The sequence below is a fragment of the Anolis carolinensis genome, chromosome 4 (assembly GCF_035594765.1).
Source record: "Anolis carolinensis isolate JA03-04 chromosome 4, rAnoCar3.1.pri, whole genome shotgun sequence".
Classification (NCBI taxonomy): Eukaryota; Metazoa; Chordata; class Lepidosauria; order Squamata; family Dactyloidae; genus Anolis; species Anolis carolinensis.
In genome coordinates, this window is record NC_085844.1 from 209132850 (window position 1) to 209145316 (window position 12467).

General features: G+C 38.9%; 1 protein-coding gene across 4 annotated transcripts in view; it reads right to left on the reverse strand.

Moving 5' to 3' along the window:
- ptpn22 (protein tyrosine phosphatase non-receptor type 22) overlaps window positions 1-12467 on the reverse strand; it is a 79871-nt gene that overhangs the window by 4956 nt on the left and 62448 nt on the right. For all 4 annotated transcript variants that reach the window (XM_062979699.1, XM_008110050.3, XM_062979698.1 and 1 more), the window contains 5 exons: window positions 10566-10646; window positions 10281-10411; window positions 7380-7407; window positions 6250-6336; window positions 4394-4494 (listed from right to left, as the gene is read on the reverse strand). In XM_062979699.1, the coding sequence (XP_062835769.1) occupies window positions 4394-4494; window positions 6250-6336; window positions 7380-7407; window positions 10281-10411; window positions 10566-10646 (428 nt within the window). The remainder of the gene's footprint in view (window positions 1-4393; window positions 4495-6249; window positions 6337-7379; window positions 7408-10280; window positions 10412-10565; window positions 10647-12467) is intronic.

A 12467-nucleotide genomic window follows, 5' to 3' on the forward strand; every position in this document is an offset into this window, starting at 1 on the left:
CTTTGAATACTGGCAGGGTTTGGGGAGGATTGACCCATGATGCTAGGAATTGTAGTTCACCCACTCCAAACTGAGAATATCTAATAATCAAAGACAAATAATGCTTTTTTCAAATAACCCGGGCATCATCTGGTTCCCAAGCTAGTTATATTATAAAAGAACATTAAAGGCCCTGGCAAGATAGCCTGAAGCCATTGTGTCAAAGGAGATAGTCAAAGAACTATGTGTGGAGGCCAGATAGGTTTCATCTCTGAGGAAGTCACCATAGTTTCGTAATATACCCAGGCCCCAGTTTTCAGTAGGAGGCAGATTTGTTTTTTTACCATAAGAGCTAGAAAGAAAGACCAGTTGACCTATGCCTGAAAGAAAGAAATCAAATCATCTTTCCACTGCTTGCATCAGTTCAATCTGCTCTTGGACAAACTCTTGATGCTTATCTGGGGCCATATGTCATGACTTGCACATCACTCTTGTTAATTTTTTGTCACTTCCAAGGGCTTCTGAACCACGGTGTGCTCATTCTCCATGCCTGATCATCATAAACCACATGGTGATCACACAAATCCCACTGCACTGGCAAATAACTCTGGCTTTCAGTGATTCTCCTGGCTGATGGAGACACCAATAATTTTTCAATGGACACAGTAATATTTACTGATACAACTATGCAGTGGGGATTTGAATCAATTACACTCTCAATTGAATATTAAAAAGCAAGGATGCATCAGTGAAGAATTTTTGAAATTTATGTTCTCATGCATCAATGACTCTTGAGTTCATGCAAGGTTCACGTCACACTCTTGGCATGGGATATCACCTCTGAGACATTATTAGAATTAAAGACAGATGGCACAAAACAGATTTATGCAATTGGGTTTTTAAATTGCTTTGCTTTAACTGTATTTTTTTCAACTTAATTAGTGTAAGACACATTGGGTCCCATATGGGATGAAAGGTATGATATAAATTTTATTAATTAATTAAACATATCATTAAAAGCTCTTTAAAATTTCCTTGAGATGGCCCAGTGAAAATTGTGCTTACAGTTTGGTTGGCTGACATATTCAGGGCTGTAGAAGAATGTCTTCCCAGGTCAAATGGTCCATTAACCTGGAATATGGTGTTTTGGGTCACCTTTGTATCAGTCCTCCATAAGCACACCAATTATTTGAAAGTATATATTACATTTGTTCTCGGTTTTTGATAAGATGGGATCTGAACTGCTCCAAACATTTATATTGCTGGAGGACTTTTGGTGGGTGGTCCTGAACTTTGAACAGGTAACTTTCCCATTGCAGATACAATTTGGGAGATACTGTGATTAGCAGTCCAAAATTTTAGTTTTTACAAGCTTTGTGGCACAGGTTTGCTTCTGTTATCTCAGTGACCCTCTCCCTTTTATCAGAAACAGCCAATGCATTGGCTCCTCCTCTAAACCATAAACAGTGATGGGGGAGACACTGCTGATCCATTAGTACTGACCTGCTTTTGAGACAGACACTATTTCATTTATTCTAGAAACCATAACGTAACCACAGCATTGTACACACTTCTCAAAGAAAGTACCAAGCAGTCAGAGGCAAGAAGAGAACTTTTCTTAGATAGGTTCAGATCCTTGCAAAATAATGTGAAAAGGGGCCCATGTGAAGAAGAGGAGATCTTTTCTCTTTCACTCAGCCCTGACATTCAAAGGTCAAATAAAGCCAATTCCTAATTACGGCAAAACTGGAAAGTGAACTCAGATTTAAGGTCCCAAACATATGTCCATCTTTCCTAAAAGAAGCAGATCCCATTTGGATTACACATTTGATTATAGTTAGTTACATGAAACTAACTAACTTTTTTGTTGGCAAAAATACAACAAAATCCACTATACTTTTTCAGTATAGTATAATAATATTTTCAGAAATCCAGTGTTCTCTGCCTAAGAAAGAGGCAGTTTGGTTTGCACAAGATAGTAACAGCCTGAATTGTAAGAGAAGTTGCTTTACTGTTACCAATGGAGCTGAAATTGCATTACTTACCATTTATTTATTGCCCTTTATCCCTAGTCTCCACATTACCAAGAAAGTGATGTTCACTGTCTGCACTGAGATCCTCCCAGACCATCTTAACTAACAACAGAATTCCTAAGCTGCAATGTAGAGCCCTAACATTATCACTTTTCTTTTCCTGTATGGTTTGCCTGATGAAGGCTTGCATGATGTATTTTGTACATATTGGTTGGCCAAGAAAGGTATTTCGGATTTTGTAGTGTTAACAGTCATTGAAGCTACAATTTGTTGTGCAATAATTACGGTATTTCTCTTTCTTGGTTAGCTCCCCCTCTAGTGCTCACAATGAGAAACGTTCCCAGTGTTGCTTCCGTTACAGTACATAGTAAGACCTTTTCTGGAAAATAAGAATTTTTTTCTCTCTGCTGGCACTTTAACACTTCACTTAGTCTGTTTTGCATTGATGCCACTACATTGTTTTCTTCCCAGTATGGATGAAAGCAGGAAGGTGAGTCTTGTGGTTGGTATTACTTTGTCAAAGTGAAAACCAATAATTTAAAAGTGCATATGCTCAATTGGAGGCAAGAAATATATTAGTCACTAAAGATAAAGGGTGACCGTCATTTTATCGATCCATTCATCTATCTATCTAACCATCAATTCATCCATTTATCTATTTATTTTAGCGAGCAATTGGGAATTGTCAGTTTCCCAAAATCTGAAGCCCAAGTTTTGGAAAGCTGGAATACAACTGGAAGAATCTTCCATCTTCGGAATAGGTTTGGACTCCAGCTTCCCAAACCCCACTGCTTTTGAAGAATTCTAAAGATGTGAGATCCCAGTATGGCTTGTGGCCATACTCTCTGGAGGGGATTATGGGTAAATTTAACTTTTCCAGACTTTAGGCTGCTGTAGTGAGAGGAAGGTCACATCAGATGAAACACTATCATTTAAATAGAAACTCAATTCCTGGAGAAGATTATGACCAGTTGTGTTCCTGCTCTGGCCCCTGGTGGTGGCGCAGTGTGTTAAAGCACTGAGCTGCTGAACTTGCAGACCGAAAGGTCCCAGGTTCAAATCCCGGGAGTGGAATGAGCTCCCGCTGTTAGCCCCAGCTCCTGCCAACCTAGCAGTCTGAAAACATGCAAATGTGAGTAGATCAATAGGTACCACTCAGGCGGGAAGGTAACGGCGCTCCATGCAGTCATGCCGGCCACATGAACTTGGAGGTGTCTACGGACAACACTGGCTCTTTGGCTTAGAAATGGAGATGAGCACCAACCCGCAGAGTCAGTTATGACTCTGTCATAACGTCAGGAGTAAACCTTTACCTTTACCTATGTTCCTGCTCAGCCTGTTAGCCATGTACTAATTGCTGGTGGATAACCTCAAGGTCCTGTCTTTTGTTTTAGTTATCCTTAAACCAATTTTGCAGCTTCCAATAAAGAACACTTTCAAATAAAGGACTATCTCCTATGAAAAAGGACACATGATGCTATATGCGTAACTTTTGACATATGAAATCTCATTCCATACAGCATACATGATTAGAAAAAATGCTGGTGGCGTTGAAGAAATATATATTTTTTCATTTGCAAAATAGTGTATAGCTCAAATCTAAGGGCAATGCAGTTTTTCCACCAGAGATGTGCTATCTTGGAAAAAGACATCTGAAACCCCATCTACGCTGCCATATAAAATCCAGACAATCTCCTTTGGGTTATGTGGCAGTGTAGATAATCTGTCAGATAATCTGGATTTTATATGGCAGTGTTGATGGGGCCTGAATCTCATATACATACTTCTGAAACTTGTTGGCTGTGATAAAGGTATATAGGCTGAGTCTATACTGCCATATAATGTTGTTTGTAATGGCATTCTATGGTCAGAATGGAACCATATAATGCAGTTCAATGCAGTTAAACTGCATTGCAGGCAATCCCAAAGTTACTGAATTTGTATTTAAGCTGGAACAGGCATTTTTAAAAGTGTAACTTCTTCCAAAAATATATACATTTTAGCTCTGCATAGCACAGGGAAGGATTAACAACCCTGTGGTATTTGTTTTGCTGTTGTGCCCTTTTCCAGAAGATTTCACATCACTTTCTGTCCCTGTGATAAGTGGATTTTGAAAAAATTGACTTGTTGTGGAAACAGGGATTGGAAATAAATCTTAAATGGAGACACCTTTCCCCATGATAACTCTTTCAGAAGTTAATTTCCCTTCCTAGGAGTTGATGTATCTGACTTCCTGTTGTCTCACCCCCGTTCTTAACCATGAGCCATTTGTAAATTGGATGTTTGTAACTTGTTCCAAATGGCATTACATGGCAGTGTAGATGCAGACCCAGTTGTAGTTATCTCTTCTCACACTACCTAGATTCCCCATATTATTTTACCTTAGTCCTCCTGAAGCCCTTTGCTTCCTTCGATGACTTCTCTGTCAGCTTAATTCCAGAATCTCCAAGCCTGGTGACACTGTTCATAACAGGTGGCTCAGCTATGGAAATAAAATACATTCATCAAAAGAATAATTTCCAAAGCATAATGTTTGAAACTAAAATAGTGCTTGAAGTTTGTGCAGAAACCCTCATATTCTCATAGAGCCAGGAGAATGTCGCTAAAATTTGTTCTTGTCTGCAGAAATCAAATAAGCAAAGATGTATGCTTCTACTCTGACTGAACAGATTTTGTAAGTTCAAAGCTTGTGAAAAACACCTAAGAAAAAAAGGACACAAAAAATGAGCTTCCCTATCATGAGCAACAGGGACTCTGTCATATCACATTCTACTTGTATTTCTAGTTCAGGAAGACCACAGCCTTAGCAGAAGGCAAGGGCAAATCTCTTCTGCATAATTCTGTCAAGTAAAACTTGTGATAGGTTTGCCTTAGGGTCACGAGAAGTCGGAAATGACTTGAAGACACTAAACAACAATGCAGCACTAAGTCTAAGAATACATTATGACCAAGGTGGGCAACTGTGTGGGGGGTCAGGGGCCACTTCCTCCAAACTTTCCTGCACTACACCGGCTGCACCGAGCCTCAATGCCTCCATTTTCCCCTGTAGTCCCTCTCAAAAGGTGACAGGGTCACCACTTTGAAAAGGAACTGCAGGGTAAAAGAGAAGTATTTGAGCATACTTCTGGGGTGCTTATAGGAGTGGGAGCATATTTGTGTATTTTCACATGTCTAGGGGGCCTTCTGTCAGGGCTGTAGCCAAAGAGGAGTTTAGGGGTTCAACCCACCCACCCACCCCAATTTCAGGCTTAAAAAAAAACCTGGTTTGCTCATGAATTTTAACTGATTAACCAAATCCCCATGAATCTCCACTGAAGTTTATCTGTCTTGAGTGTCCACTGAAGTTTATCGATGGAGCCTGATTTCTAATTATTTTGCGTTATGGAACTACTCTTCATGTATTGCTTTAAAAAGTTTCATACCCCCCTCCCTGAATTTTTTTTCTGGCTATGGTTCTACCTTCTGTGTAGTTTGGGGGCAAAACTATGCCTGAAAATTTCACCAAATATATATAAAATGGAGATTTGGGGGGCTTTGGGGGAGTTTTAGAGGCCACAAAAATGCTGTCCAGTCTGTGTGCCACACTATAACCAACCTATATTACAAGGAAGCATTAAAAAGAATAATTGGCAAAACATTAGAGAAGAAGTGTGATTTGTATATGAAGGGTATAATTTCTCCTGACTTCTTTGCTGACATTTAGGTGGGGGGGGGGGGTGGCTTGGATATTTTAATTTTTCCTTTTTAATCAAGATATTGCTTTTTGATTAATGAAGTGACCTTCTAAAACCCTTGCTAGAAGACCTCTTCCCAGATGTTGGGTATCATCAGGCGTAAGCTGTCTTTATGCCTCATCACACTAGAGCATGAATCCAGTTTAAATCCGGTTTCTGCATCCTGCAGAATTCTGGGGTTTGCAGTTTGGTGAAGCCCAGAACCTGTCTAGCTGAGCTATTTAAAGACCCTTTCCTAAAGTGGATTTAAAGTGGAATCAAAACTCTAGTGTGATGAGGTCCTTTGGCTGTGTCTGTTCTATAATCCTGGATTGCAACCAAACCATTCTCAAAGTCAGGAGGTCCTCTTCTAAGAATACTTCTATCAGGGCCTTTCTTTTGCCTTGAATAATCAGCTATAAGAGTCGAAATGTGTCATTTCTCATTATATAACCAAAGCAAGGTTGGATTGAAGGCCAAAGGCTCTATGTTTATTACAAAACAGCAGAAACAAATATACTTACATTCATCATCTGCAAGGAGAAATGACTCAGGCGTCCTTTCAGGAAGTGGTGGAGGAGGGGGCGATGTAGATCGATCTCGAGGAATCTCTGTAACAATATATGATTTAAAGCAACCGCATCTGAATTCAAACATTTCCATCAGCACACTTTCAAAAATTCTGTGTGTCTGTAATACATTTGTGGGATGATGGGTCAGGATTGTATAATCTCAAATGTCTTCTACTTGTATTAATGAATGGTCCTTCCAAAGAGAACACAAATGCACTTTAATTTCTCTAATATATATGGATGATCTCTGAAAATATGCCTCTAAATATTATTTCTGTATATCTTACAGCATTTGTGAAAAAGGAGGAGGAAACAAATATGAGAAAGAGACATTAAAATATAGTATGCATTACAGAATATTCCTTCTACTGAAAAGAGATTATTATGAAATAGGACATATTATAAGAACAAGCTGAATTCAGGGTCAAACTGAACAATATGATTATCAGGGTTTTTTTTGTACAGGTACTCCCCCTAGTGGTCAAAATCATGCATTGTCAAAATATATCATTTTCCTCATTTATATATCTTAGCATGTTTTGTAGGAGCACAGTGTGTTAAACTGCTGAGCTGCTGAACTTGCTGACTGAAAGGTCGGCAGTTCGAATCCCCCAGAATTGGACATGACTAGACTTAATGTCAAGGGAAAACCTTTACCTTTACTTAGCATATTTTGTATTGTAATTGATCACTAGAAGTGTTTAATTTGCAAGTCTGATAGTGGAGACATGCCTTTCTGAGGAAGTCCTGTTCTGGGACAGAAAGCAAGTTAATCCTTGAAAATAAATTATATGTTTAGCATGTGTTGAGGTCTTCCTTCAAGTGGTGAAACATGTTTGCCATACACATAATTTTCTCCACCCACATGTCTTGTGTTTACATGCTTTGTTTACTGAGAAGTAAAGAGCCTTAATTTGCAATTCTGAATGATGAAGCATGTATCTCTGAGAAAATCTCACTGGAGAAGATGGGTTAATCGGAGGAAAGACACACTCCCCTTGGTGTCTGGTTTGACCATAAGTTTCCTTACTAAGCCAGCAGGTATAATAGATGTAGAGATTAAGTGAATGGAGATTGCATACCTGATCTGGGTCTCTGAAGTTTCACACTCTGAAAATGAACAAAAAGATAATACTTTTATACTTCTAGCCTCAATTCAACTATATTTAATTTCTAATGAATGCACATGAACATATACAAGGCACAATCATTGCAACAGAAGATAGGTATGCATTTCATTTATATCCATGCATTAACCGCATCACTATTGTTTCAAAAGTGATTTAAAGGATGACTTAACTCAGGAGATGGGTAAAGGTCAGGTTTTCCCCTGACGTTAAGTCCAGTCATGACCGACTCTGGGGGTTGGTGCTCATCTCCATTTCTAAGCCGAAGAGCCGGCATTGTCCGTAGACACCTCCAAGGTCATGTGGCCGGCTTGACTGCATGGAGCGCCGTTACCTTCCTGCCAGAGCGGTACCTATTGATCTACTCACATTTGCATGTTTTTGAACTGCTAGGTTTGCAGGAACTGGGGCTAACAGCAGGCGCTCATTCCGCTCCTGGGATTTGAACCTGGCACCTTTTGGAGATACAGTCTAAAATATCATTATTCAAAATGAGCCCAGCCCACTTCACCCTAAATCATCTTTTTTTCTCTCAAAAGAATTATCCTCAAGAATCTGTTATGGAAACAATGTTTAGACTGTAGTGTTAGCAAGAGGCTGGTCATTTTTCTACTAAATGTTACTATACTTTTCTTCCACGTTTTCTGTATTTTCAGTTTTGAAAAATCTGCCTTACTTCCAATCCCACCCGTGCTGTTGTCAGTGCAAAAAAGGAACAGAACCCTGATAAAAATTCTGCAGTGAAACATGTACACATGTTGGTGGCCACAGAACAGGGCTTCAGCCGCACTACCAGCTTCTGAGTGTTAACTCACATCAAACTCACAATCAGCGACCTCTGCATTGTTTTTGAGATAAGGAGTTGCTCAAGACTAGGGGGCAAGTGATGGATTTTACCTACCTGGACTTTTTTGAAGTGCAACACCTAATGGGCGACATACTTCATATGATTGCAGGCTTCAATTCTCTTAGAATTTTCTTTTCACCATTCTTCTGCTTGTGCTGAATTGCAATAGTAAATATCTATGTGCTTGACTTTTTTAAAAAGTTTATTTTTGAGAAGTAATTCTTGAGTCCAACTGAAGAGGAGTCTTAATCCAATTTTACAAAGGGAGGGACTCAGCCTGCCTAGTCTAACTTTTGGAAAGTGGGGAGGATTTGAGGCTCTCCAGCTCTCCTATTCCAGAATCCGTGCTCATCATCCAAGTGTTAATATTTATGTATACAACATGACATTACTCATACACATGTAAAAGGGAGGTGTCAGCAGGGGAGAACACCAGTATAGAATAGTGGTTTGAGCTTTGGACTATCATTCTGGAGGCTGAAATCACTCTTCCAGTCTCAAAGAAAGACAGAGGCAAACTCACTACGAACAAATCTTGTCAAGAAAGCCCCATGATAGGTTCACCTTAGGTCCCCATAAACCAGAAGATACTTGAAGGCACAAAACAACACAAAAACAGTAAGAGAAGGTCTAAGAATAACTGAAGGTATTACATTCCATCTTGGAAACCAAATTGGGTTCAGCTCTAGCAAGTAATTGCATGAGGGAGCAGCAAGGACTACCAGGTGCTATAGGTTTCAGAAGAAGACAATAGCAAGTGAACTCTGCTCCTTGCCTAAGAAAATTCTAGGAAATTTGTGGGGTCGTCATACGTTAACAAGTGACTTGAAGGAATTTAGACACACCAGCAGAGGAATACCAAAGTAAAAAATATTTTGAATATAAAAAGCTCCATGAGTACTGAGTGGGCATAGGATGCTGAGGTAGAGATAAGAAAGAAAAAAAAGGGATGAAAGTAGTATGGGACTGACCAAAAATCTGAACAGGGGCAATCCATGCAAAAACAATACAGTAGAGTCTCACTTATCCAACATAAACGGGCTGGCAGAACTTAGGTTTATGTGCAGTGGTTCCTTGGAAGAATGGTATTAAGTAACTACGTATATGTTTTAAGCTTGACTAATGTATTTTATGGATTGTTAATGGTTTTCAATGTGTTGCTGTTTTTACTGATCTGTTTGGCATTGAATTTTGCTGGTTGTTGTAAGCTGCCCTGAGTCCCCTCGGATGAGAAGGGCGGGGTAGAAATGTTGTAAATAAATAAATAAATAAAGTGTCTTATTTATCCTTCCAGTGCGGTTGAGGGCATCTTGTAGCCCTTCAGATGGGCTCCTATTAACCCTAAATATAATAGAAAATGACTCTAGTTAAGCAGCATCTGAAGGTCCACAAGTTGCCCACCTTGATTTTAGTACAGTCGAGTCTCACTTATCCAACGTTCTGGATTATCCAACGCATTTTTGAAGTCAATGTTTTCAATACATCATGATATTTTGGTGCCAAATTTGTAAATACAGTAATTACTACGTAGCATTACTGCATATTGAACTACCTTTTCTGTCAAATTTGTTGTATAACATGACGTTTTGGTGCTTAATTTGTAAAATCATAACCTAATTTGATGTTTAATAGGCTTCTTCTTAATCTCTCCTTATTATCCAACATATTCACTTATCCAACGTTCGGCCGGCCAATTTATGTTGGATAAGTGAGACTCTACTGTACTTCCTAGTTATCTCCAACTACATTTGAGGAAACGGCACTGGAACCAGCATCTGTTACAATCATTATTGGACTTTTCTGGATATTTTTAGACTCTCTTTCACTTAATCAAATTTAATGCAGCCTGTTATTTCAGAAGTATTGCTCTATCCCTCAGCTGCTGGAGTATCAGCACAATATGTGCAGCAATCCAGTTAGTGTAAATAGTAGCCTTCACTTTTGCAGAAGTCAGGGGATTTATATAGCAATATTGCTGACAGAGTTATATAAAATCCCTAATGAGTTACCTTACTTGGCCTCAATCTCACAGAATCATCAAGAAATTTCAGCTGGGACAAGCTACTCCATTCTTTGGAGATCCCAATTTTCTCTTTTTTGGATGGTGATTGGTGGTTTGAAGTTGCCAACAAAGGAATATCTGTAAACAATAAAACTAGAAATCAAAATTGACTGATTTTTTAATATTAAACCTTTTAGACAGTGGATATTTTAAAGCATTGAAAAATGGCAACATTTCCCACAGCATACTCTAGCATCAATACAACTGCCTTTGCTTAGCTGTTTGAGCTCACCATCTTCTCCAGGTACAATAAAGGATTCAGGGGTTCTTTGGGGCAATGGAGGAGGAATGTCTTCATCCAGATGGGGAGAACCTAGTAATCCAAAAGACAGAAAGTCAGAAACAACTTGAAGGCATGCAGCAACAACAATCAGCATGGTTGTTCCCCTGAGATTTTTCATATTTCTGAACACCTGAATGACTGAAAAGGGAAGCACAGCTTATTTCCAATACATGTTACAAAGCCTCACCTTGCAGGTGTATAATAATATCTACAGTGTTCCCTCACTACTTCGCGGTTCACTTTTCGCGGATTTGCTGTTTGGCAATTTTTCAATAAACTCTAAAAGACTATTATAAATCATTAAAAATTACAATTTACAGCCTAAGGAAGGGAGGAAGGAGAAGCCAAAGGGAGAGAAAAGGAGCCCAAGCAGCAACGGGAGGAGAAGGAGGCGATTTATCAACACACAATTGGTTGATAAAGACTTAAAATAGTATATAACTACTAAAATAATGTATAAATATTAAAATAAATATAGTGTCCCTACTTTGTGGATTTTCACTTATTGTGGGTGGTTCTGGAACCTAACCCCCGTGATAAGTGAGGGAACACTATATCTAATAGAATGTTTTTAAATAATTGTTTTTAAAAGTGACCACAAGATGGCACTGGAGTTGGTGGCTTCTTTGAGACATGCACAAACAACACTGCCTCCAAAGTTCACCTGAGGCACTACAGGAGAGTAAAAACTAAGATGAATAACTCATTTGAATTGCTTATCACCAGCTGACAATTTTTCCAGACAAATGTGTCTCATTTAATAATTTGGCTAAGTTTGAAATTACAAAATACCAAGGTAATACTGTGGCTAATAGCATGCTCCAAATTTACTCTGGCACATCCCCACTTCTGTCTACATTTGCTAGATTTTGTAAGGTGGCCCTAGTTTCCATTGGTTGCTGTGCATACACTAGTAAGAAAGCTCATTTACTCTGGCCAGGAAGCTCATCAACATTGCAAAACCCTGTCTTATGCTAACAATAGTCTCTGTTGCTCTTTTCTCTGACATCAGGGGAAGACTTTTTGGTTTACTGATATCTTTGCCAATTAACTGGCTGTTGGAGGTCTTTTAACTGGGGTATGCTATATTTTAACGATATTATGTTACAACCACCCTTTATGACTGTACTAAATTAATAGTTTTGATATGTTTGTTTATGTATTTATCTAAGGCTTTTAAAAGGTTCTGTTTTATCCATTGCCTTGACTGTATCTTTTTTCAGGTTATGCCTTGAATTCCATTTTGGGAGGAAGTCAGGAAATCAATCAATTGGGGTGGACAACTTTGGGGACAGACAGTTGTGGTCAGTAGTCTGTCATGAGATGCTCTAAGAAACACATGGGCTTCCAAAAATTTCAAACAAACTACAACACTAGATATGTCTATAAATCCAGTTCTAATTTTGAAATAAAGTAGCCTTTTAATATCAAATCATGCCCCGGGGGGGGGGGGGGGTATATTCATACCAAATACACAGGGGAGAAAATTTACCCTTTTATTGCCCAGAAAAAGTATATTTGTGGTAACAAAGGCTTCAAAAACAGGCATGGGTGTGCTGGGTGTACCTTAGGGCCAACACTTTGCTCACCCTTGACAAAAATAATGGAACAAAGAGGCTTACAGATAGTTCACACTTTACATATGAAAAGCTGCTAGTTTTCCACTTAATTTTTTCATCCATGTACTAGCCATTCCAAGTTCAATTTGTCATTTAATTTGGCAAGACAAAGCAATTGCAAAAGTCGATGGATTTTCAAAAAGGACTTTGAATTCCTTATACATCCTTGCCAAACCCCAGTTTCTCTAGATATTCTGAATTGCAACTCTCATCAGCCTTCAGCAGCCATGGC